Source organism: Callithrix jacchus, chromosome 12 (assembly GCF_049354715.1).
Source record: "Callithrix jacchus isolate 240 chromosome 12, calJac240_pri, whole genome shotgun sequence".
Taxonomy (NCBI): domain Eukaryota; kingdom Metazoa; phylum Chordata; class Mammalia; order Primates; family Cebidae; genus Callithrix; species Callithrix jacchus.
In genome coordinates, this window is record NC_133513.1 from 2,801,261 (window position 1) to 2,825,388 (window position 24,128).

The 24,128-nt window shown below is 67.5% G+C and overlaps 2 protein-coding genes across 10 annotated transcripts in view; both read left to right on the plus strand.

Annotated features, from left to right (window-relative positions):
* Positions 1–12,267, plus strand: part of CAPN15 (calpain 15) — a 29,308-nt gene extending 17,041 nt beyond the window's left edge. For 4 of the 8 annotated variants that reach the window (XM_035266340.3, XM_035266343.3, XM_035266341.3 and 1 more), the window contains 11 exons: positions 4,529–5,972; positions 6,596–6,804; positions 6,889–7,072; positions 7,224–7,447; positions 8,133–8,258; positions 8,341–8,493; positions 9,338–9,499; positions 9,587–9,816; positions 9,911–10,077; positions 10,167–10,345; positions 10,975–12,267. In XM_035266340.3, coding sequence (XP_035122231.3) covers positions 4,529–5,972; positions 6,596–6,804; positions 6,889–7,072; positions 7,224–7,447; positions 8,133–8,258; positions 8,341–8,493; positions 9,338–9,499; positions 9,587–9,816; positions 9,911–10,077; positions 10,167–10,345; positions 10,975–11,152 — 3,256 coding nt within the window. In that variant the 3' untranslated portion in view covers positions 11,153–12,267. Of the gene's footprint in view, positions 1–4,134; positions 4,433–4,528; positions 5,973–6,595; positions 6,805–6,888; positions 7,073–7,223; positions 7,448–8,132; positions 8,259–8,340; positions 8,494–9,337; positions 9,500–9,586; positions 9,817–9,910; positions 10,078–10,166; positions 10,346–10,974 lie in introns of all 8 variants that reach the window. The other 4 variants (XM_078344171.1, XM_078344173.1, XM_078344172.1 and 1 more) reach the window with 2 other exon arrangements.
* A 5,750-nt stretch (positions 12,268–18,017) lies between these two features.
* Positions 18,018–22,896, plus strand: PRR35 (proline rich 35). 2 transcript variants are annotated; one of them, XM_078344207.1, is made up of 3 exons: positions 18,018–18,274; positions 20,644–21,767; positions 22,038–22,896. In XM_078344207.1, exons 2-3 carry the CDS (start codon positions 20,683–20,685, stop codon positions 22,669–22,671), a joined length of 1,719 nt encoding a protein of 572 aa, XP_078200333.1. In that variant the 5' UTR covers positions 18,018–18,274; positions 20,644–20,682; the 3' UTR covers positions 22,672–22,896. The 2 variants fall into 2 exon arrangements, with proteins under 2 accessions (XP_078200333.1, XP_003734411.2); XM_003734363.6 differs by lacking the exon at positions 18,018–18,274 and having other exon boundaries at positions 20,574–21,767.
* The last annotated feature ends 1,232 nt before the right edge of the window (positions 22,897–24,128 follow it).

Below are 24,128 nucleotides of genomic sequence, written 5' to 3' on the forward strand. Positions count from 1 at the left end.
GTACACACACCACCCCGCTCCACCCCGAGGGACACACAGAGCCCTCCCCGCAGTGTACACGCACCACCCCGCTCCACACGGAGCCCTCCCCACCGTGTACACGTACCACCCCGCTCCACCCCGAGGGACACACGGAGCCCTCCCCACCGTGTACACGCACCACCCCGAGGGACACACGGAGCCCTCCCCGCCGTGTACACGCACCACCCCGAGGGACACACGGAGCCCTCCCCGCCGTGTACACATACCACCCCACTCCACCCCGAGGGACACACGGAGCCCTCCCCACCGTGTACACGTACCACCCCGAGGGACACACGGAGCCCTCCCCGCCGTGTACACGTACCACCCCGAGGGACACACGGAGCCCTCCCCACCGTGTACACGTACCACCCCGAGGGACACACGGAGCCCTCCCCACCGTGTACACGTACCACCCCGAGGGACACACGGAGCCCTCCCCACCGTGTACACGTACCACCCCGAGGGACACACGGAGCCCTCCCCGCCGTGTACACGTACCACCCCGAGGGACACACGGAGCCCTCCCCACCGTGTACACGTACCACCCCGAGGGACACACGGAGCCCTCCCCACCGTGTACACGTACCACCCCGAGGGACACACGGAGCCCTCCCCGCCATGTACACGTACCACCCCGCTCCACCCCGAGGGACACACGGAGCCCTCCCCACCGTGTACACGCACCACCCTGAGGGACACACGGAGCCCTCCCCGCCGTGTACACGCACCACCCTGAGGGACACACGGAGCCCTCCCCACCGTGTACACGTACCACCCCACTCCACCCCGAGGGACACACGGAGCCCTCCCCACCGTGTACACGCACCACCCCGAGGGACACACGGAGCCCTCCCCGCCATGTACACGCACCACCCCGAGGGACACACGGAGCCCTCCCCGCCATGTACACGCACCACCCTGAGGGACACACGGAGCCCTCCCCGCCATGTACACGTACCACCCCGCTCCACCCCGAGGGACACACGGAGCCCTCCCCGCCATGTACACGTACCACCCCGCTCCACCCCGAGGGACACACGGAGCCCTCCCCACCGTGTACACGCACCACCCCGAGGGACACACGGAGCCCTCCCCGCCATGTACACGCACCATCCCGAGGGACACACGGAGCCCTCCCCACACACAGGTGACCCCTGCTTTGCCCTGACAGGGCACTGGGAAGGGGGCAGGTCAAGGGCGGCCCTCATGTTGACTGAAGAGCTACGCCCCAGCTCTCGGCCCTGGTGACCGCTGAATTCTCACAGCGCCTCAGGAGAGGTGTTGTGGCCCCAATGAACACTTCCCCATAAGGAGGAAAAGTGCTGCACAGGCCTGGGGAGTCTGGGAGAGCTGGGCGCAGCCTGTGTCTCCCTGCCGCAGCATGTGGCCGGCACGGGCCGGAGGCTCCTGTGCAGCTGACTGTGTGCTGGGCGCAGCTCCCTTAATCCGTAAGCAACAGCTCAGGCAGCGGCGGCTTAGTACACAGGCAATAAGGGCAGACCCTACCCAGGGAGGCTGACCAGCACCGGGCTGTGGCCAGCCCAGGAGAGTGCAGCCCAGCCCAAGGGGCACCACCCCCACCCCTCAGAGCTCTGGCAGAAGCCCCTGTGGCATCAGCCACCCTGGGCACAGCAGGAAGAGCTGCTGACCTTGTCTAGCACCCCAGGGTGCCTTGAGAGCTTGCCTGGCACAGGGCGGTCCCCACCAGACAGGGCCATCTGTGTTTCTGGGTGTGGCGTCCTCAGCCAGCTCCCCGGGGAGCCCCAGCCTCAGGGCTCTGGTGGCCTTGACCGAGGCCCTGGGAGACAGAATGAGTTTCCTCCTCCTCACTTTTTCTAAGAAAGCGGCCATATCCCAGCACTTGGACTGCACCCCGTGCACGGTCACAGGCCTGTGGCCTCCACGCTCCAGGTGCTGCCGTCCCAGCTGCTCCAGGGTGGGCTCTGTCTTGTGCTGCTCTCCCAGCTGCTCCAGGGTGGGCTCTGTCTTGTGCTGCTCTCCCAGCTGCTCCAGGGTGGGCTCTGTCTTGCGCTGCCCTCCCAGCTGCTCCAGGGTGGGCTCTGTCTTGCGCTGCTCTCCCAGCTGCTCCAGGGTGGGCTCTGTCTTGCGCTGCTCTCCCAGCTGCTCCAGGGTGGGCTGTCTTGCGCTGCCGTCCCAGCTGCTCCAGGGTGGGCTCTGTCTTGTGCTGCCGTCCCAGCTGCTCCAGGGTGGGCTCTGTCTTGTGCTGCTGTCCCAGCTGCTCCAGGGTGGGCTCTGTCTTGCGCTGCTCTCCCAGCTGCTCCAGGGTGGGCTCTGTCTTGCGCTGCTCTCCCAGCTGCTCCAGGGTGGGCTCTGTCTTGTGCTGCCGTCCCAGCTGCTCCAGGGTGGGCTCTGTCTTGCGCTGCTCTCCCAGCTGCTCCAGGGTGGGCTCTGTCTTGTGCTGCTCTCCCAGCTGCTCCAGGGTGGGCTCTGTCTTGCGCTGCCGTCCCAGCTGCTCCAGGGTGGGCTCTGTGTAGCACGCAGCAAGCGACTTCATCACCTCCCTTGTAAATGGGAGCTGAGTGTTGGTAACCAGCTAACGGGGCACACAGGCCCTTGTGTCGGATTTTTCTGGACAGTTGCCTCCGTTTTGCTTTCGACTCGGCCCGTGTGCAGTAAGGAGCGGCTCCATCGCCTCCCGAGCTGTCCCCTGCGACGGCGCCCGCATGCATCCCGCGGTGGCCGGGACGCCTTGCTGAGCAGTGTGTGCTGCGGCTTCGGAGCGCTCTGGGTTCAGAATTCTGGAAGGACCTTCCTTAGTCCTTGCTTGGGTCTCCGGACTCCTGATGCGGCCTTTGGTGCTCTGGCCTCCGGAGGCCAAGGCTGCAGTGAGCCGTGATCGGGCCACTGCACTTCATCCTGGGCAATGGGTCAAACCCCATCTAAATTGCCCTAAGGATTTCAGGTCTCTGAGCCCAGGAGCCTGCCCAGGCCCTGCAGAGGAGAGGGCGGCCGAGGGAGCGGCCGGGCGTTATGGAGACCAGAGCCAGTGCAGAAGGGAAGGGAGGGGTGTGGGGGCCCTGCCCAGGTCTCCAGGTCTCCGGGCCGGTGACCCTGACCCCTTCCACCTCGGCCCACCGCGAGATCCCTGCACGGCGCAGACTGCGGAGTCGGTGACGGTCCGTTCCCAGTCTCTAGCCACAGAAGGGCCGAGGCCTTGTTTCATCTAAACCCCCCTGAACTGCAGGCTGTCTTCCTGGCTCACCTGGGTTTTTCCAGGACGGCTCCAAAACGTGTCTTCTCATGTGTCCCAGACGCTGGCAGGACCAGCAGACACTTTGCTGGCCAGTTTTTGGTCCTAGGGACCTGGGTTCTCCTCTCTGGAGCCTCTGAGGTTGCCCTTTCTAGTCTGCAGCAGCCAGAGGACCACAGGGAGGGCGTGTCCCAGGAGGCCCCGCCCACCTCAGCCTTTACTTGCAGTTGGGGTGTGGAGTCTGAAGGCCCCTCCCAGAGTGCGGGCTGCGACGGTCACGGCCACTCTGCCACCCACAGGAGACCTGTCCAGATGCCTGGGCTGTACCGCCTCGCTCGGCAGCCAGGTCGGGAGTGTGTAGGTGAGGCCGGGAGCCCGCCGGCCACTGCACGTGCTTTGTGCGGCCTGAGCTCTTCTCCAAATGGGTGATCTGGGGAGAGGCATGGCCGTCTGCAGGCAGGTTCCTTGGGCTTTTCACAGAAGCCCATGGTTAGAGCAGGTCCCTGGCCTTGGGTCTCTGCTCCAGCTGGATGTCCTGAGCCTCACCCAATGCATTCCTCCCCGTCCACTCTGCCAGGAGCAGCTCAGAGCCCTCGCCATGCGGGCTGAGCACAGGGAGGGCAGCGTCAGAGCCCACTCGGCTCCGCAAACACTCATGTTCCACTCTGCCAGGAGCAGCTCAGAGCCCTCGCCATGTGGGCTGAGCACAGGGAGGGCAGCGTCAGAGCCCACTCGGCTCCACAAACACTCATGTTGCTTGCGGAGACTTTTTGGTTTTTTTGCTTCTTATGAAGAGGCAAGTTTTCTTTCTTCCTGAACCGAAAGGTTTTAGATGGAGCCTGCCGTTAGAAGCGCAAGATTCATGCCATATTAACGAGAACAATTGATTTTTCTGCCAGGCAGAGCAGCCAGTCTGTCTTGGAGGCTGTGCTGTGGCGTGAGGAGGCCCCTTGCTCAGATCAGCCCATGCCCTCCCCAAGCCTTGGCCAGCCTGTCAAGGTCTGCAGGAGCTGGAGGCACAGCCCACCTGCCCTTCCCGAGGCCTGAGCACCTCTTCTTCCACGGCCGGGAAGACCTGATCCTGAGCCTGGCTGGGCCCTCCCTGCCGTCTGTGCTGCAGCCCCTGGGTGCCCACCCCACAGCCACAGGCCTGGTGACAGAGAAGGCAGTGCCCCTGAAGAGGAGTCCAGCTTTGGGGTGCAGAGCCACGGGTCCTTCCCCAGTCCAAGGGGAGGGTGGGGGCCAGCTGTGCAGGAATCACAGGGTGGCCCTGACAAGCACCTTCCCTTGCAGCCACACCCACTCGCCCGGGTCTATGGCCACGGTCGGAGAGTGGTCCTGTGCACGCTGCACCTTCCTGAACCCGGCCGGCCAGCTCCAGTGCTCCATCTGCGAGGCCCCGCGGCACAAGCCCGACCTCAACCACATCCTGCGGCTCAGCGTGGAGGAGCAGAAATGGCCCTGCGCCCGCTGCACCTTCCGAAACTTCCTGGGCAAGGAGGCCTGCGAGGTGTGCGGCTTCGCCCCGGAGCCTGCGCCTGGGGCTGCCCTTCTGCCTGTGCTCAACGGGGTCCTCCCCAGGCCACCCACCATCCTGGGGGAACCCAAGGGCAGCTGCCAGGAGGAAGCAGGTGCAGTGAGGACTTCGGGACTGGTGACCACAGAACCCGCCAGGGGTCAACGAGAGGACGAGGAAGAAGAGGAGGGGGTCGCAGAGCCTGGAGGGGGCTGGGCCTGCCCGCGCTGCACGCTGCACAACACGCCTGTGGCCAGCTCCTGCTCCGCCTGTGGGGGCCCACGCAGGCTCTCACTGCCACGAATCCCTCCTGAGGCCCTGGTGGTCCCGGAAGTGGTGGCCCCAGCAGGCTTCCACGTCGGGCCTGCTGGGCCTCCACCTGGCCTCCCCGGGGAGGGTGCCGAGGCCAACCCCCCAGCCACCAGCCAGGGCCCAGCTGCTGAGCCGGAGCCGCCCAGGGCCCCACCCTTCAGTCCCTTCTCATCCACCCTGCAGAACAACCCCGTGCCTCGAAGCCGACGTGAGGTCCCCCCGCAGCTGCAGCCGCCGGTGCCTGAGGCTGTCCAGCCCTCACCCTCTACCGGCTGCAGGGGACCCCAGGGCGCAGGCTGGGCTGGGGCCACTCGCCTGGCAGAGTTGCTGTCCAGCAAGCGGCTGAGTGTGCTAGAGGAAGAGGCTGCGGAGGGCGGTTCCAGCCGTGTAGAGACCGGCAGCTCCACCTCGGGCAGCGACATCATCGACCTGGCTGGAGACACAGTGCGCTACACACCCGCCAGCCCCTCCAGCCCCGACTTCACCACCTGGGCGTGCGCCAGGTGCACCCTCAGGAACCCCACCGCGGCCCCCAGGTGCTCAGCCTGCGGCTGTTCCAAACTGCACGGCTTCCAGGAGCATGGCGAGCCCCCTGCCCACTGCCCCGACTGCGGGGCCGACAAGCCCGGCCCCTGTGGCAGAAGCTGCGGACGGGTCCCCTCGGCTCAGAAGACCGCCCGCCTCATGCCCGAGCGCCCAGGCCAGTGGGCCTGTCCTGCCTGCACCCTGCTCAACACACCGCGAGCCAAGCACTGCGCCGCCTGCCACACACCCCAGCTCCTGGTGGCCCAGCGGCGGGGGGCTGCACCCCTGCGGCGCAGGGAGAGCATGCACGTGGAGCAGCGGCGGCAGACGGACGAGGGCGAGGCCAAGGCGCTCTGGGAGAACATTGTGGCCTTCTGCCGGGAGGTGAGGCACACCCCTCGCCCTCCTCCTGCCCTCCTCTTTGTCAGCTGGGCTCTAGCGGTCGGCTGGGGAGAAGCTACGAGGCGCAGGACATGAGGGGAGGGCAGCACCCACTGCCCTGGGGTCCTGCTGGTGACCAAGATGCACGACCTTTACCCACCTCAGCCCTCCTCCATGGCCGGCCCAGAGCCCCTTCTGGTGTATCGGCCACAGGGAGGCTAGAGCTTCCCAGGGGCAGCATGGAGACGCTGCTGAAGTGGAGGGTTGGGATGTGCCCGGCTCTGCCCTCCCAAGTCCAGGCTGGCGTCACCCACAAGTCAACTGAGGAGCAGCCTGCACCCTCTCCAGCAGGGCCAGGGCAAGAGCTATGCTGCCATCCCCATACCTCCCCCTGGGGGCTGCGCTGTGCCCCTAGGCCCACGTTCCCTGCTCCCCACCCATCGACAGCCAGTGGGCTCTCAGCCAGGGCTGAGGGCACCCTCCACACAGGGCAGGGCAGCCGAGCACCAGGTCTGTGGGCTGTACATGCTCCACCCGTTCCTTCGGGGTCGGGCACTGCTTTCGGGCGCTCTCCTGGGTGGGGTCTTGTCCCTGCCCAGCCTGACACGTGTCCACGGTCTCTACAGAATAACGTGAGCTTCGTGGATGACAGCTTCCCGCCCGGGCCCCAGTCTGTGGGCTTCCCCACGGGCGACAGCGTGCAGCAGCGTGTGAAGCAGTGGTTGCGGCCCCAAGAGATCAACTGCTCCGTCTTCAGGGACCACAGGGCCTCGTGGTCTGTGTTCCACACACTGAGGCCCTCGGACATCCTGCAGGGGCTGCTGGGAAACTGCTGGTGAGGCCCGCAGTGAGGCCGGGGTGGGGCAGGTGGGCGGGTGTCCAGCTGCGGTCACCCCGAGGTCACCCTCACACTCTGCAGGTTCCTGAGTGCCCTGGCGGTACTGGCGGAGCGGCCGGACCTGGTGGAGCGGGTGATGGTCACGCGCAGCCTGTGCGCAGAGGGCGCCTACCAGGTGCGGCTGTGCAAGGACGGCACGTGGACCACGGTGCTGGTGGACGACATGTTGCCCTGTGACGAGGCCGGCTGCCTCCTCTTCTCACAGGTGGGGCGGCGTGTGGGGCGGGCACGGGCGGCAGGGACAGCCTCTGACCCTGGCCACCTGCCCCGCCAAAGAGGCCGGCAGCCTCCTCTCCTCGCAGGTGGGGCGGTGTGGGGAGCAGGTGAGGGTGGTCTCTGACCCCGGCCCTCTACAGGCGCAGCGGAAGCAGCTGTGGGTGGCTCTCATCGAGAAGGCACTGGCCAAGCTGCACGGCTCCTACTTCGCGCTCCAGGCGGGCCGCGCCATCGAAGGCCTGGCCACGCTCACCGGCGCCCCCTGCGAGAGCCTGGCGCTGCAGGTCAGCTCCACTAACCCCCGCGAGGAGCCCGTTGACACTGACCTCATCTGGGCCAAAATGCTGAGTTCTAAGGAGGCTGGGTAAGAGGGGGGGCGCTGCATGGTCAGCCGCATTGGGAGGAGAGGCGAGGCGGACGGTGGGAGACGTGGGGCTGGCGCCCTCTGACCCAGTTCTGCGTCCACGAGGTGCCCCTGGAGTGGGCTGACCCTGCGTGGCCAGGCCGAGGCCCCCATCAGCTCCCCTTCCCCAGGCGGGGCTGGAGCCAGCGTTCCCATGCCAGGAAGGCCACATCCTGACCCAGGCCGTGGGGTGAGCCCAATGCCATCGCCCTCCTCAGAGCAGGCATGAGGGGCACGTTCTGAGTTTGGCCACACCCTGGTCAGCGGGTCTGTGCCTTGACCCCAGGAGGCCTGCGGGGAGTGGCCCAGCGCAAAGCACCTCGAAACTCCCAGACCCTTCCTCTCAGCTGACCCTGGGCAGTGCTGCTGCCTGCCCGCTCGGGAGCCACAGAGCCCGGAGCCACCCCCACTCAGGCCCTGTGCGCCTCAGGCACGGTGGAGGGCGCTGGGCCAGACCCCACTGAACACACCTCACCTGGTCCCCACAGGCAGGAGGGGGCCCTCCTCTGCTGCCCCTTCCTGCCCTGGGGGCACGGTCAAGGCCAGCGAGGGCCCCGATCATCAAGCCCCCAATCAGCCATGCCCCGGTCAGTGAGGGCCCCGGTCAGTGAGGGCCCCAGTCAGCAAGGGCTGCTCTACCACACAGGTTCCTCATGGGCGCCTCCTGTGGTGGGGGCAACATGAAGGTGGACGACTCAGCCTATGAGAGCCTGGGCCTGCGCCCCCGCCATGCCTACTCCATCCTGGATGTTCGAGACGTGCAGGGCACCAGGTGGGGCCGGGCTGGCTGAGGGTGGGCAGCATGCATGGAGCCTCGGGCGGCACACTTCTGACCCGCACCCTGTGGTCTCCAGGCTTCTGCGGCTCCGAAACCCCTGGGGCCGTTTCTCTTGGAACGGCAGCTGGTCGGACGAGTGGCCGCACTGGCCAGGGCACCTGCGTGGTGAGCTCATGCCGCATGGCAGCAGCGAGGGCGTCTTCTGGATGGAGTATGGTGACTTCGTCAGGTACCAGCTCCGCGGGGGTGTGCGCTGCGCCACGCCCCGCCTTCCCAGGGCCGGGTCCTTCTCTGGGGAACAAGCCTGGCCCTACTGCTGACCTGGGGCTTCAACTCTAGAGCGCTGACCTCAGAATCCAGGTCCACCTAGGTCAGCAGAGCCCCACTGTCCCCAAGTCAACCAGGGCCCAGCGCCCTGAAGAGGCCCCTCGGTGTAGGACTCAGGAATGGGTCCCCAGGGCCGGTGACCACAGCAACAGAGCAGTTAGCACCTGCTGTGGTCACCGGCCTGTGGGGGCGCCAAGAGTGGGGCCACAGAGGTGTGGGCCGTGGTGTGCTCAGTCACCGGCCTGTGGGGGCGCCAGTAGTGGGGCCACAGAGGTGTGGGCCGTGGTGTGCTCAGTCACCGGCCTGTGGGGGCGCCAGGAGTGGGGCCACAGAGGTGTGGGCCGTGGTGTGCTCAGTCACCGGCCTGTGGGGGCGCCAGGAGTGGGGCCACAGAGGTGTGGGCCGTGGTGTGCTCAGTCACCGGCCTGTGGGGGCGCCAGGAGTGGGGCCACAGAGGTGTGGGCCGTGGTGTGCTCAGTCACCGGCCTGTGGGGGCGCCAGGAGTGGGGCCACAGAGGTGTGGGCCGTGGTGTGCTCAGTCACCGGCCTGTGGGGGCGCCAGGAGTGGGGCCACAGAGGTGTGGGCCGTGGTGTGCTCAGTCACCGGCCTGTGGGGGCGCCAGGAGTGGGGCCACAGAGGTGTGGGCCGTGGTGTGCTCAGTCACCGGCCTGTGGGGGCGCCAGGAGTGGGGCCACAGAGGTGTGGGCCGTGGTGTGCTCAGGGCTGCGTCCTCCGCCACCCCCAGGTACTTCGACTCCGTGGACATCTGTAAGGTGCACTCGGACTGGCAGGAGGCCCGTGTTCAGGGCTGCTTTCCCAGCTCTGCCAGCGCGCCCGTGGGGGTGACGGCGCTCACGGTGCTGGAGCGGGCCTCGCTGGAGTTTGCGCTCTTCCAGGAGGGCAGTAGGTGGGGCTGCGGGGCCCTGCGGGGCTGGGCTGGGCTGGGCTGGAGGCCGCGACCACCCATGACCCTGGCCCACGGTGTCTGGCACAGGCGCTCGGACGCTGTAGACAGCCACCTGCTGGACCTGTGCATCCTGGTGTTCCGGGCCACGTTCGGCAGGGGCGGCCACCTCAGCCTAGGCCGCCTCTTGGCCCACAGCAAGCGTGCAGTTAAGAAGTTTGTCAGCTGCGACGTCATGCTGGAGCCGGGCGAGTATGCCGTGGTGTGCTGTGCCTTCAATCACTGGGGTCCGCCCCCGCCAGGCGCCCCTGCCCCACAAGGTACGCGCCCCTGCCCCACAATGTATGCACCCCTGCCCCAGGTCCACACCCAGGCCCTCAGAGAGGGCTGCAGCTCACACACCCTTCCCTGTAGCCTCCAGCCCCTCAGTGGTGGTCCCGAGAGCTGCCCCGGAGCCGCCAGGCCACGTGCTGGCCGTGTACAGCTCCAGGCTGGTCATGGTGGAGCCCGTGGAAGCCCAGCCCACGACGCTGGCCGATGCCATCATCCTGCTCACCGAGAGCCGCGGGGAGCGGCACGAGGTGGGCCGGGGTCCGGGGGAAGGTGGTGTGGGGCGGGGGAGTGTTACCTCAGCCCTGCCCTGTCCCACAACGGCCCTGCCTGTGTCCAGGGCCGAGAGGGCATGACGTGCTACTACCTGACACACGGCTGGGCGGGGCTCATCGTGGTGGTGGAGAACCGGCACCCCAAGGCCTACCTGCATGTGCAGTGTGACTGCAGTGACAGCTTCAACGTGGTGTCCACGCGCGGCAGCCTGCGCACCCAGGACAGTGTGCCACCCCTGCACAGGTGCCTTCACGGTCGCACCCACACCCCCACCCCCGCCCCTGCACAGGTGCCTTCACGGTCCCACCCACACCCCCACCCCCGCACAGGTGCCTTCACGGTCCCACCCACACCCCCACCCCCGCACAGGTGTTCCCACACCCCCACCCCCACCCCTGCACAGGTGAACCCACAACCCCATCCTCACCCCCACCCCGAGCTGGTGCACCCATACCCCCACCCTCACCCTCGCGCAGGTACACCCCCACCCCCAGCCCCATGCAGGTGCACCCACACCCCCACCCCTGCATGTCTGTGCCTACACCCCCACCACTGCACAGGTGCACCCACGTCTCTGCCCCCACCTCTGCACAGGTGCACCCACGTCTCTGCCCCCACCTCTGCACAGGTGCACCCACGCCTCTGCCCCCACCTCTGTACAGGTACACCATGCCCCCATCAACACCCCTTCACGGGTGCACCCATACCCACCCCCAGCCCTACACTGGTGCCCCCACATCTCAAGCCATGTCCCCACCCTGCACAGGTGTCTCTCACCCCACTCCTGCACCTGCCCCTGCCCTTGCCCTTGCCTCTGCACAGGTGGGCATAGCCCCTGCCCTCCACTGGTCCTCACTGGTCCTCTCCCCCAGGCAGGTCCTGGTGATCTTGTCCCAGCTGGAGGGCAATGCCGGCTTCTCCATCACCCACCGACTGGCACATCGCAAGGCAGCCCAGGCCTTCCTCACCGACTGGACGGCCTCGAAGGGCACCCACAGCCCCCCGCTCACACCAGAGATTGCCGGTCTGCATGGACCCCGGCCACTGTAACCACCATGCCAGGGCAGGGGCTGTGTGCAGATGGACCCCCATCCCCCACACGCACTTTATGAGGGAGACCCCGACAGAGGACGCTTGAATCAGAATCTCAGGACCCTGCCCAGGGAGCTGCCAGCCCAGGGCGCAGCTTCCCATGGGCACCCCACCCCCCTCCCTCCCCTCCCTGAGTACCCACAGTCCGCCTGGCCAGGCCTCCCAGCCGCCATGCAGAATACCTCGAACCAGGCGAGCTGTGAGCCAGCCCAGCTGACCTGCCAGCCTTGAGCCCAGCATCTTGCGGGGGGGCCGAGGTCAGGCCGTCCCTCCTTGTGGGCTTAGGGTCTCCTGCCAGGGAGGCGGCCAGCAGCTCTGTCCACCAAACCAAATCTGGGTGTCAGAGACCAAGGCCCTGGGGCGGGATCAGGGACCACCCCCCATGGGGCATGAGGTCAGCTTTCCCCCAGAGCCTGGGTCCCTGTCCCCCATAGGCAGGCGGGGTCCCTGGAGCCCTGGCGTCGAGCGGCAAATCCTGGGGGCTGTGCCTGTCTCAGAAGGGGGGGCCCTCGGCCAGCCACCCCCCAGTGACACTATGCAACTCCTGGAGTGCACGCCAGGATCGAAGCCATGACGGGTGCAGCTGGCGCCAGGCCTGCTGTGGGTGTGCCAGTCCTCAGCACCGCTGTCCGCTGCCCAGCAGGCTCCTCAGTCAATCCCATCCCTCGGCCTGGCCCTGCTGCAGAGAGGGACCCCGGCCCATCGAGGGCATCCGCAGGGCTCAGCTGCTCCCACCGACCCGGGCAGCCCAGGGAGTGTAGATATGCAGACGTCTCGAGCCCAGCTTTCTCCATGCCCTCCTGGCCCCCAGGCAGCAGGCCAGTCCTGCCCTCGCTCCCCTCCTGCCCCTCTCAGGGGCTTCCGGGGCTTTGACACCTGGAGAAACGTTCCCCACTCCCCTTTGGCCTCCCTGTACTCCGAGCTGTGAATATTTTTAACCCTGTAAATATGGCCAGCTCTTGTGACACAGAGACTATTTTATCAACTGTCAGCCCGTTCCTTTACGGTAGGATTCTCCACAGTGGCTTCCGACTCAGGCTCCAATGGACCAAATAAAAGCATTTTGTTTTGTAGTAAGGCTCCCTTCTGCTGTTGCCCCACTAGGGACCCTGTGGAAGGGGTGGGAGGTTGCAGGTCCAAGGGAGAGGCCCTGCACAGGCATCCCGGGTGGGCCTGCAGGTGGGGACCCCTGGAGATGGCCATGGTGGGGTGGCAAACCTGTAAGGGGCAGCCAGCCTGCCAGGAAGGACTTGATTCCTGGGCACGGGCAGGGGCCAGGACCTGTGGCTACAGGGCCAGGAAGGACTGGGCAGATGAGACAGCAGCCGTGCGGCTTTTCCCAGTGAGGCATCCACAGTGGAGACCCTGTCTGAACCCATCAGTCTCCTGGCAGAAGCAGATGGAGCAGGGGGTGCATGGGGAGAAAAGTTTCCTGGTCCCTCCCAGCCCCGTCCCAGGGTGTCCTCTGCCCCACGCAGGTGCTGCTGAGCAGAGCACCCGCTCAGAGACTCCTGTCTGGCAGCCAGGACTCTGCTGTCCCTGGGCAGAGTTGGGGGCTGGGGTGCGGCGGGCACGGGGTAAGAGGCTGTCACGGGCAGCGCATTGAATGTGAAAGCAATTAAAGCCACCAGCAGTGTTGGCTCCAGGCGGGCCTCGGGCAGCGGGGAGCTGCCAGAACACATCTCACCTCGGTGCCCGCGGACCGCTGCCCCGCGGCTGCGCGGCCACACCAGACTCCTGTGGGTGGGGGCCGGGCTCGCACCCGCTCCTGTCCGGCACAGGCTGGCTCTGTCCAGCCCTGGGGCGTCTGGGACCCCCACACCTCCTGCTCCTCTGTCCCGGCACCCACCTCTGGCTTTGCTACCCCAGCACTGGGGTGGCTCAGGACAGAGGCCCATGAGAAGAACCCTGTGGAGTCGGGGTAGGAGTCCCCACAGCACGGGGTCTGCACACCCGCACAGCTGCCCGGAGCCCCCCGACTCACCCAGCCAGCAGCCTCCCCTCCACATGGAAGCCCGAATGCTGGGGACAGCTCCAACAGGAACGTGGTGAGGGAGGCGGGTGTTTGCAGAGGGCAGCTCAGACCCTAGCAGGTGTTGAGGGCCGCTGTGGGGGCCTGGAGGACGTGGGTAGCAGCAGCCTGGGGGACAGGTGCTAGCGTCCTGCGAGCACAGGGAGGACTGGCTGGCCAGGACGCATAGCCCTGGTACAGGGCAGACCCTGGGGGCGAGTGTCAGGGGCTGCTCCCTTCTCACTGTCATGGTTCAGCCCCCCCGTCCCTCTTCTCCGTGTGGACCTCTCCCCTCCCCCACGTCCCTCTGGGTCACAGCCATCACCCCGTGTGTCTGGCCTTTGTCAGCCCTGTGCCCCCACGGTGCCCTCTCCTGGCCCCTCTTGTTGGCACTGCTGGCCACAGTGGCCTTCCCGGGGCGGGCGGTGGCGAGTTCTCACTTGTGAAGCATCCCTGTCAGAAGCACTTAGTGTACAAATTAGCTGTGGCCTCCCCGCCTCCTTCCACAGCTCTGGGCGCTGGGCTGACTGGGCCGCGGCTCCAGGCCCTCTTGCGCCTGCCCGGGGCGCACGGCTGCCCAGTGTGGACCCCTGGCTGCCTCCCCACGTCCTAGCAGGAGTTCCCACTCCCCGCTGGCTGGCTGGGGCTCCCCCAGGACCCCGACCTAGACCCGGGCAGGGGTGACCACATCGGGCAGGGGGTGCTTAATGAGGTATGGGGGGTGGGAGGCCCGGGCCCAGCATCCACCCCGAGTGGCCAGCCCTGGTGCCGAGGGCCATGCTGGGGCCCCACCGCCCCACCTGCCCGTCGGAGGCCCCGCCACCCCACCCGCCAGCCGGCCTGCCACTCAGGCGGGGAAAATCGTCTGTGACAGGCCCAGGAAGGCCGGCCCCGGGGGCCGCAGAGAGACGCACACAGCTCCTCTTCCCAACATATGGCTGCTGTCGGCCCCGGGCACTGCTGGCCAGTGCCAGCCTTGGGAGCCAGTGGGGGCTCGGGCAGCCTGAGCCTCCCGTCACACCCACCTGGCCGGCTGCCTTCTCTGTCAGGCCAGAGGCTCCAACCCAGCTCCCAGCCTCCTGGCGGGGGGGGGGCTCACTCTCCCACTACAGCAGCTCGGCCCTCCAAGGAGCGTCCAGCAGCCTCGTCCACTCCAGAGGCCCAGGACACACAGAGGGTCAGCCCCACACCCAGCCCATGGTAGCCGGTGGCCGGTGGCCAAGTCCATGGGAGGAGTGCACTGCGTGGGGAAGGGCCCAGCCGGGGTCTTCCAGAGCCGAGCCGCTGGCGGGGAGGCGGAGTGGGCTCTGGGCCGGTCAGAGCTGCTTTGGAGGACTCTGCCCAGTAGAGCTGTGTGCAGGCCCACGGTGTTACAGCTCCCATACAGGTACCTCCTAACAGGGCCCCCTTTCCCTCAGGTAGAGGACCCCTGAACTGCCCAGGCTCTTCGTGTGCCCCCCATACCCATGGGCCGTTGTCCTGGGCACTCCAGCCAACTCGGTGGCTCAGCCCCGTCTGTGCTCCCCCCGAAGCCCACTGTGGGCCCGCCCGTCACGGCTGGCAGCTTTGGGCTGGTGCCAGAGCCCTCTTGTGTGGTCTTGACCCCTTCGGCCAAGGCCCAGGCTGCCCTCTCAACCTGGAGTCCTTGCGTGGGCGGGAAGGAGGAAGCCCCCAGGAGGCCTGTGGTCCTTGAAGTGCTCCGAGGTGGCCACTGGCCCCGGGTCAGTTAGTGAAAGGGCAGACATCAGCCATGGCCAGGCACCCTGCACAGTACTGAGCCCACAGTACTGAGGGTCGGGGCTCCAATAGCTGCCACTGGACAGACATGCCGGGGTCTCAGGCCCTGCGTGAGGCTTGCAGCCCTTGTCCCGACGCTGGCTGTGAGCCGACGCTGAGGGGATGAGACAGGCCTGCCCCCGGGCGCTGGCCATGCCGAGCGCTGCCTCCCTGCCTTCCCTGAGCCCAGCTCTCCGTCCTGCCCTCGAGCCCCCTGGCACACAGTCTCGGTGTTAATGGAGGTGACAGGCGGGCAGCCGTGGGCAGACCGGGCAGAAGAGGTTAATGGCCAACATGAGCTTCTGGCTGAAGGCAGAAGGAGGGGCCGTGGGGGCGCCATCCCACTCTGCACTGGGACTGGCTAAGGAGATACCAGGGCACCCACACGAGGACCCACCAGAGCAGAAGTGCCCAGAGACTGAGCACCCCACCGCCCCGTTCTGCAGAAGGGGGCTGTGGCCCAGGAAGTGGGGGGCACAGGTGCCGAAACACAGTCTCAGTCGCTGCCTCAGGGAGCAGAGGCCACCTCTGCAAACCCAAGGTCCGCCCTGTCTGCCAAGGGCTGGGTCCCAGCAGGTGGGTCACGGCCACGGTGAGGAGGCCGATGTGCCCGGGGGCCCTGTGATTAAGGGGTGCTGACACTGACCACCCAGCCTCGCCGGGCTGTTCGTGGTGGGGACAGTCCTCACACACCCTTTCCCCCACCATGCATGGGCTGTCTGGGTGCACCGCTGAATCTCACGACCCCCACCAGCAAGGGCAGGCCCTCCTCCTCCACACCAGAGCCCTTCCTGGAGGACAGAAACGTGTCTGAGTTGTGCCCCTGGGCTCCCCTGGGGGCTGCCACCTCTACTCTTCTCATCCAAACTCCTGCAACGGCTCATCCGTGGTGAGGAGGGGCGTGGGGGGGCTCCAGCTGCTCCCTTCAGCCTGCTCAGCACTGAGCACGGCCTTGTCCCCCTCTGGGGCTCCTCGGTCCCCTGAGCTTCACTGGGCTTCGTTCCCTGCATGCTGAGATTGAGGCCCCCCAACACCAGGGCCCCGTGCTCCCTTACTTTCCTTCCCCTGGATGACGGCCAGAGCCTCCAGCCAGTCACTCTCCTGTGCTGTCAGCTGTGGCCTCTTCCAGACCTTCAGAGGGGTCAGCCTCGGGCTGACCAGTGAGGGGCTACTGGTGTCAGGGTGACTAGCAGTCCCTCAGGTCACCGTCTCAGGGTGACCTCGGCCCCTAGTCTCGCCGGGCAATGCTCGGCTGAACACGTCCCGAGCAGGGTCTATGTACAGAAGCAGCCGGCCTCCTGGCCCCCGCTCTCCACGGGGCTGCTGGCGTGACGGAGCCCAAGCTGTCTCCCGGCCCGGGGCTGCCTGCACGGTCAGCTGGTCAGCTGGGCCAGGCCAGGCGGGCAGAGAGAAGACTGCCATGCTCTGCCATCCACAGCACCCCTCCCAGTCCCTGGCCCCACCCCAGGGACTTCCTCAGACGGGCGTGGGAGGCTGTGTCAGAGAAGGTGGCATGGGGGCAGGAGGGAGACAGAGCCCCACACCTACCCCAGAACCAGGGGCAGTTCCTCATGGACCCTGGGTGTGCTCCGCCAGGCGCTGGGCCTGGCCATCAGCCCAGTGCACAGAGAGGGACTCCTCAGCCAGGCCGGGGCTGCGGAGATGCTGCTGGACTCTCTTCTCTGCCCCATTTGAGGAGGGACACCCAGAAGCCCCATGGGGTTTTCCCTTCTTCCCCAGGGCACCCCTGACCCTAACCTGAGCTGGAGACAGCCCCGGAGCCCACTGCTGAGCCTGCAGGGAGTCCCAGGTCCCGGGGTGGGGGCCATGTGAGTCGGGGCTCCCTGCGCCTCCTCAGAGACAGCCTGGAACAGCACACTCCCCTCTGGCTGAAGACCCCCAGGCCCACCTGTCACACGGGTAGGCTTTAGGACGTCTCCCCAGAGCGAAGGCAGGAGCTCTCCGGAGAGGTCGTGTCCGGCTCTACCCCAGCCATGCCTGTGTGTGAGTCTGGGAGAGAGCAGGCCCGTCAGGTCAATCTCCCCTAGGACCTAGCTGAGCAGTGGGACTCCAGACCTCTGTGTTCTGGCAGCTCAGGGAGGGACTTGGAACTTGGTGCAGCGAGGGAGGTGGGGCCGGGAGCTGCCCTGGCCAGAGCACATTGGGGGAAGGGCTTCGTGGTGTGGCTGGGGGTCCGGGCCCTGCTTCTCACCTCCACGCCCCAGGTCCTCTCAGGAGGGGGTCTTTCAAACAGCAGGGAAGTGCATAGTCTGGTGGTGCAGCCCCGAGGCGACTCCCTGGGGAGTGGGGAATAGGGGCTGGAGGGGTTCTGCACCCAGAAAGGGGGGAGGATGCCTGGAAATCAGCCCCAGGTGGAGGCCGTCAGCCGCAGGGCGGGGTGCGAGGGGCCGGTCCTTGCAGCCTCCTGTTTGGAGGAAAAGAGAACGGAGGGCAGGGCTCGCCCAGGGAGGGCGCAGAAGGGAGCCCGGCTCCGCCGCCCCGCGCCAAGCGCTGCCCTCCCCGACCAGCTCCGGCCGAGGCCCCCCTGTCCCGGGGCTCAGCCCCCCGGGGCCTTGGCTTGGGTGGGCCGGCGGCTGTCAGGGGCCAGAGCCCTGACGGATGAGCCCTGACGGCCCCTCTCCCGCGCCCGGCGCCGCTGACACCCATCAGGCCGGGCGGGCACCCGGGAGACCTGGCGGCCTCTGCGCACCCCGCGGCAGCCTGCGGGCGACGGGGACGGGAGGCGCGGGGCGCCCCTCACTCGGCCGCACACCTGAGCCGCAGTCCGCCCGCCGGGCGCTGCCTCCCGGGGTCCCGCCGCCCCACCGCGCGCGTCGCCCCGAGAGCTGAGAGGGTCCCGGCGCACGATGCAGGTGAGCGCGCGCGAGGCGGCGGCGGTGGGGGGCGCGGGCCGGGGCCGGGGGGGCTGTTCGCCCCTCCCGCCGCGAGCGCGGTCGGAGGTCGCAGCGCCCCCCGAAGCCCGGAGCCCAGGCGCACGCGCGCCGGCCTCTGCTGCCAACTTCAGCGGGTGCGAGCGGCGTCGGGGGGACGCGGTCGGCGGCGGAGGCTGCGGGAGTCGCTGCCGCGAGAGTCCCGCTGGCCCGAGGGGTCCGGCTCCGGGAGCCCGGCCTCAGTTTCCCCCCCGGGAGCCGCATCCTGCCTCTCGAGCCCGAGCGCGTCCGCGGGGTCCGAGTCGTGGCCGGCGCGGGGCGGGGAGGGGTGGGAAGTTTGCGCCCCACGCGCGGCCTCACAGACTTGGCGGCTCCGCGGGCTCCGCTCCCGGCCGGGCGCAGGTAGGAGCGGCGGGGGCTTTGGGGGCTTCGGGGGCGGCGGGGGCGGCAAATTTGGGCGTCGCGGGTCCGGCGGGGCGCGGGGGCGGCGGGTGATCAGGAGTGTGGGGGGCACGAGGGGCGGCTGGACCCTGCACCCCACTTCTCGGCGTCCAGGAGCTGCGCGCGGGGAGGGAGGTCCGCTCTCAGGGGCTCCGCGGGAAGGGCAGGGGCCGGGTCTGGGGTCTGGGACGGGAGCCTGCCCTGGCGCTCTCCTCACCCGCCTGTGTGGGGTTCCCCGCTTCCTGGGGGGGAGGCCAGCAGGATCTGAGGGTGGCTGGTCAAGGGTCCCCGGCTTCTGGGCGCCTCCTCCTTACCCGGGGTGGGGCCCTGTGCCCCGCATGCCACCGGTTCTCCCCCAGACAGGGAAAGGTGAGTGGGGCCGGGTATCCGGGCCGGGCACAAGGGCGCAGGGTGCCCGGGGAGCCACTGCTGGGTCCAGCTGGGACGTGCGTGGGAGTGCCTGTGCCTTTTGTGTGTGTCCGTGTGCCTGCTCTCTGGGGGTGTCTTTTGCTCTGTGTACACACAGCAGGTGAGTGCCAGGCATCCTCCGGGTCCCCATGGGGTCGTCGGCTGCTGAGACAGCCCCTCGGAGAAGCCCCTGACCCAGGAGCTCCCGGTTTCTGCTGGGAGGCGGGGTGGGTTGTGGCACCAGTCGGCACAGCTGTGTGGCTCGCAGGGCTGGGTGATCGATGGCCCCGCACAGCCGCCTCTGTCGCCGGAGCACCCACACCCATCTGTCATCCACATGGGGTGGGGGGGCAGCAAGCAGGGAGAAGGGGCCGCCTCTGCACCCATCACCCAGTCCAGGTGGGGCGTGCAGCCCCTCGGGGAGCCCCAGGCCCTCTCCTGGCCCAGCTCTCGCCTCCCGACCCCCACCCTGTCTCAGCCACAAACCAGGCAGTCGGCCTCTGCCTGCCCATGCCGCCCATGACCCCCAAACCTTTGGACGAGGGGCCCTCTCCTGCCGTTGGTGGTCCCCCCAGCAGTGCCCACCCGGGGTTCTAGGGGCAGCAGACAGCACTGCCCAGCCCTACCGGCTCAGCCCACCGGCCATGCATGACCAGCCATGTCTGCACATGTCCTGGGCGGTGTGTGGTGCCTGCGCGTGAGTGCCGTGTAGTAGCGGGTCAGAGAGCCGCCCACACCCTGAGTGTGGTGTGACAAGCAGCCATGTCCGCTGTGACGGGGTGTGAGGCGTGTGTGCGGCCAGGGTCCTTGCCCTTGGTGGCAAACTCTGTTCTGTGCTGGCTAGGTGGCACAGAGGTGGCTCCACCGGGCACTGGGTGAGGGCTCTGCGTGAGCCTGTGCACTGTGCACACACACTCGAAGCCCGTGTGCGCAGGCGTGCCGTGCACCCCACACAGGCAGTGCTGGGGCGGTGGGCAGCCCAGGTGGCTGCCCAGATGGAGTGTGGAGCGCATACCAGTGCCGTGCGGGGCGTGGGGAGGAGCGGGTCTTGGCTGAGTGTGGCCGCTGCAGGCTCGGCCACTGACCTGCCCGAAGCCACCCAGATGGAGCTGAGCTGAGCAGGTGGCTGAGCCACGGGGCCATGCTGGGACGTCCACTCCCCACAGCCTGGCCTGGCCCCACGTGGGGCTGACCCCCTCAGAGACCCCCAGTGCCCACCTGACGCCCTGCTGGAACAGGCTCTGTGTGCTCGGGTGCACACGCACACGCGCACAGACACAGTGCATGCACACACGCGTACACACGTGCACACGCACACACGCGCCCGCAGCGTCATCCCATGCAGGTCCTTGTGTCGGTGTCTCGTCTCAGTGCCTTTCCCTCGTTTTCGAACAGGGGAGGGCAGATCGGAGGGGCCGGGGATGCCGGAGGGCATGAAACTAGGAGGCTGATGTCTCCCCGGAGTGAGACCGGGTCACGCTGACTCTTTCAGTCACTCACGTGCTGTGGGGAGATGGGTGTGGGCTGAATTCTCCTAGAAATTGGCCAGCGAGCCGGCCTGGCCTCAGGGATGGGGGCTTGCATAGGGTCAGCCGATAAATAAAGGACTCCTAGTTAAAATCGAACTTCAGATAAACAAGGAGCACCTTTCCAGTGTGCGTTGCCGGAGCTGCCCAGGCTACACTAACTCTCAGAAGTGACGTGCTGCTGCTGGTGTGTCCTGGACTTTTTTTTTTTGGTGCCCTGCACTTTGCTGCACTGGCCACTCTGCAAGTGTGCATGGGGAGGAGCCAAAGGATGGGGCCGGGGCTGTGCAGGGAGGAGGCAGGGGGCCCCCTGGGCTCCTGTCCCCGGAGCTTCTGGAGCCCTGCATGGAGAGCAGTGTGGAGTGGGCTGGGCGCTGACTGTGGCCCCATCTGCAGGTGGCCGTGGTGCCCGGGCCTGCCCCATAGCAGGCTGCCATGTCTCGGGAGGCGGGCTCGTGCCGCGTGGGCACAGGGGCGAGGGCGCGGTCTCGGAAGCCGAAGAAGCCACACTACATCCCGCGGCCCTGGGGCAAACCCTACAACTACAAATGCTTCCAGTGCCCGTTCACCTGCCTGGAGAAGTCACACCTCTACAATCACATGAAGTACAGCCTCTGCAAAGACTCCCTCTCCCTGCTGCTGGACTCCCCGGACTGGGCGTGCCGCCGCCGCCCCACCACGCCCCGGCCCCGCGCACCCACCCCAGACCGCCCTGGGGAGTCCGACCCTGTCAGGCTGCCCCGAGGAGCGCGGCCCCCAGATGCTGCCCGCACGCCTGACCACGTTGTGGATGCCGTTGTCCACTCCCTGCACCGTGGCAGGGGCCCCAAGCCCGGGGCCCAGGGGTCCCCAGGGCCACCACCCCCTGGGGCTAGGGCCACCAGGAAAGGTCCCAGCCCAGGTGGGCTCCTGCCTGAGTCGTGGAAGCCAGGGATGGGAGGGGGCCCAAGGGGCGTGGCTGTGGGGGACGTGGCCTCAGCAGGCCCTGAAGGCAGCATCCCCTGCTTCCCCCCACCTACTCCAGGGGAGTTCCCCGAGGCCCATAGCCTCCACCTGTCCCTGCTGGGTGTCAACTACCCACTCAGCCCGGGCCTCTTCTCCTACCTGGGGCCCTCACTGGCCGCTGCGGCCCACGTGCCCTTCCTGGCCTCAGCCAGCCCCCTGCTGCCCCCGGCTGCAGCATTCCCAGCCCCGCAGCCCCCTCAGCGCCCCCCGCTTGTCCCCCGTCTGTACTACCCGCTGCTCCTGGAGCACACTCTGGGGCCGCCCACAGGCAAAGCTGTTCTTGCCAAGGCCCCTGTCCCTCCGAAGGGTCTCCCTGGGACTCTGGCTCCTGGCCTGCTGAAGGCACCGGTTCCAGGGCTGGGGCCGTGGCCCCGAGTCACCCCCAGAGACTCAGGGCAGGAGGGGGAGTTGGAGCGGGTAGCCCAGAGTGACCCCAGGAGGAGGCTGTCCCTGGGAAGCAGGCTGGAGCTCCCGAAGGCGCCCCCCGGTCTCACAAAGTTCTGTTCCCGGAGCAGGTAGGTGTCTTGGGTGCCCAGTTTCTGGGGTGGATGGGCCGGGGGGCTGGGCATGGTGGCTGGGTTCCGTCCTGAGTTCAGTCACTGGGAAAGTGACCAGGCCACAGAGGAGAACTGAGACCCAAGAGCCAGTGCAGGGGTCCTTGGGGTCTCCGGGAGAGCCCAGGCTCTAGGCTGGGGCCATGGGGCAGAGCCCATGAGGGGGATGGGGCAGGGGCTGGGGGCACTGTGGGGGGAGTGCGGCCTCATGACTGGCTCCCACACCCCCAGCCTGCCCACCGACTCCTCTGCGATGATGTGGCCTCAGGACAGGGAGCCAGGCGGCCCTGAGACCCCCGGCCCCGAGGGTCCCTTCCCCCTGCAGCCACGGGGCCCGGCGCCGGGAAGCCCAGGGCGCGTGGGTGAGGACCTGACCCGGGCCCTCGGTGACTACGCCAGTTTAGAGCGACGCCTCGGGCAGCTGGTGCCCGCTGGGGGTCTAGCCCCGAGTCCCCTGCGGGAGCAGCTGGGCAAGATCCGCCTGGAGCTGCTCACCATTCACCAGGCACTGGAGCAGGCCTCGAGGCTGCCTGACGCACCCCTCGACCTCTCTGTGAAACGGGGGCCTGCCAAGGGGCCTGAGGCTCTTGGAGAGGCCTGGGGGCAGCCCGAGCTAGGTCCCATGTTGGCTGGAGGGACCCCTGAGCCACCCAGCATGCTGGGCCCCGAAGCACCCGAAGCCTTCTCTGGCCATACCACCAAGTGTGAAGCTGACTCCAGTGTCCCCCCACCAGGGCTCCCTCTCCCGGCCCCAGACGACCCTGTCCTTCCTGGCAGTGGCTGGGGCACCTGTGTTGGGACGGGGAGCTCCCAGACCCCAGAGGCTGTCTGCCGCCTGCAGGGCCCCCCGGGAGCTGAGGTCTGACCTGCAGCACCTGCGGTCTGTCTGTCTCGGCCCCCAGTGTGCCCGACCCTCACCTGGTCCAGCCCCGTGGCCAAGGCCTGGGACCCGTCCCCCGTCAGCATGCATGTGGATAGACCCCCTCGGGCCGTGGCCAAGGCTTGTCCCTGGGGCCACACAGGGAGGGGGAGGTCACGGTTATTTATTAATCACAACTGTGGACATTAAAACAGAAACTGTCTTCACACACCCTGCCTGTGCTTCCTTCCTTTGGGGCCCTGGTGCAGGCACCTGGCCTGGGAGTCTTGGGTGTGCTTCTGTCCTCAGACCCGGCCCCCTCCTGTGGGGGTTGGAGTCTGGGGGTGGGAGGGGCTGTCGCCGTGGGGAGCTGAGCGAGGAGAGGCATGTGGTCTGGGCTGCCTGTGTTTCCGTGCGTTGGGGGTGGGCACGGACCCCTGGCATCCTCTAGCCCCCAAATCCGGCAAGGCAGCACTAACATCAGCTCTCCTGCGGTTAAACGGTGGCCCCAAGGCTCTGTGGCTTGAGGCTGCTCACCCATCGTGGGCTCTGCTGGCCTCCGCCAGCCCCTGCAGCCACGATAGGCATCAGCCTTCACAGCTCACTGCCTCCCTCCCGGCATGGCCTGGCTCAGCCCTCCCACGGACAGGCGATGGGCAGGCAGGGAGGGGCACCCGGGACCCCCACAGCAAATCATTTCCCTCTTGGGAGAGCTGGCTACGCCCTCAATGGCCATCCTGGAAGGGGCCTTGGAGCCCACGTTGTCCCCGAGGAGAAGCAGCAATTCCTGCCTGTGTCCGGCTCCCTGAGCTGAGCTGGGCTGGACTGGCCGGGCTGGGGCAGTCCAAGCAGGCTGGCAGCGGCCCCATTAGCTGCCAGGGAGATAGCATCAGCCCAGACCCTGCCTCGGGGCAGCCAGAGCTGGGGTGCTGGCTGGCCAGGGAGATAGCATCAGCACCCCCAACCCACTGCCTCGGGGCAGCCAGAGCTGGGGTGCTGGCTGGCCAGGCTCAGAGTGGGGCAGGGGGTGGGAGGGACAGGTCCTGGCTGGGCTCCTCTGCCCAGAGGTTTCTTGGAGGGGCTGCAGGGGGCCCCTGGCAGTCAGGAAGTGTCCCCAAGTCCTGAGTCAGGAAGTGACTCCCTGTCCTCAGCCCCTGCACCTCCATGTGTCCACTGCACCCTAGTTCCTCACCCCACTGGGCAGACAGGTGAGCATGGCCTTGCCGGGGGCAAGAGCACCTGTCTCACAGGTGTGGAGACAGAACCTCCTTCCCTGTCACCCATGGGAGCAGGACAGGCCTTGCAGAGGGTGCCTCAGCCAGCAGGTCACCTGCCCGTGGTTCAGACGCAAGCACTCTGCTTGGGGGTGGTGGCCTGGGGCTGCCTTGCCACTTGGAGTAATGCACTTGCTGTCTGTGGGGGGCCATGAGGGACCCCCTGAAGCGGGGTGGGCTGCGTGCCAT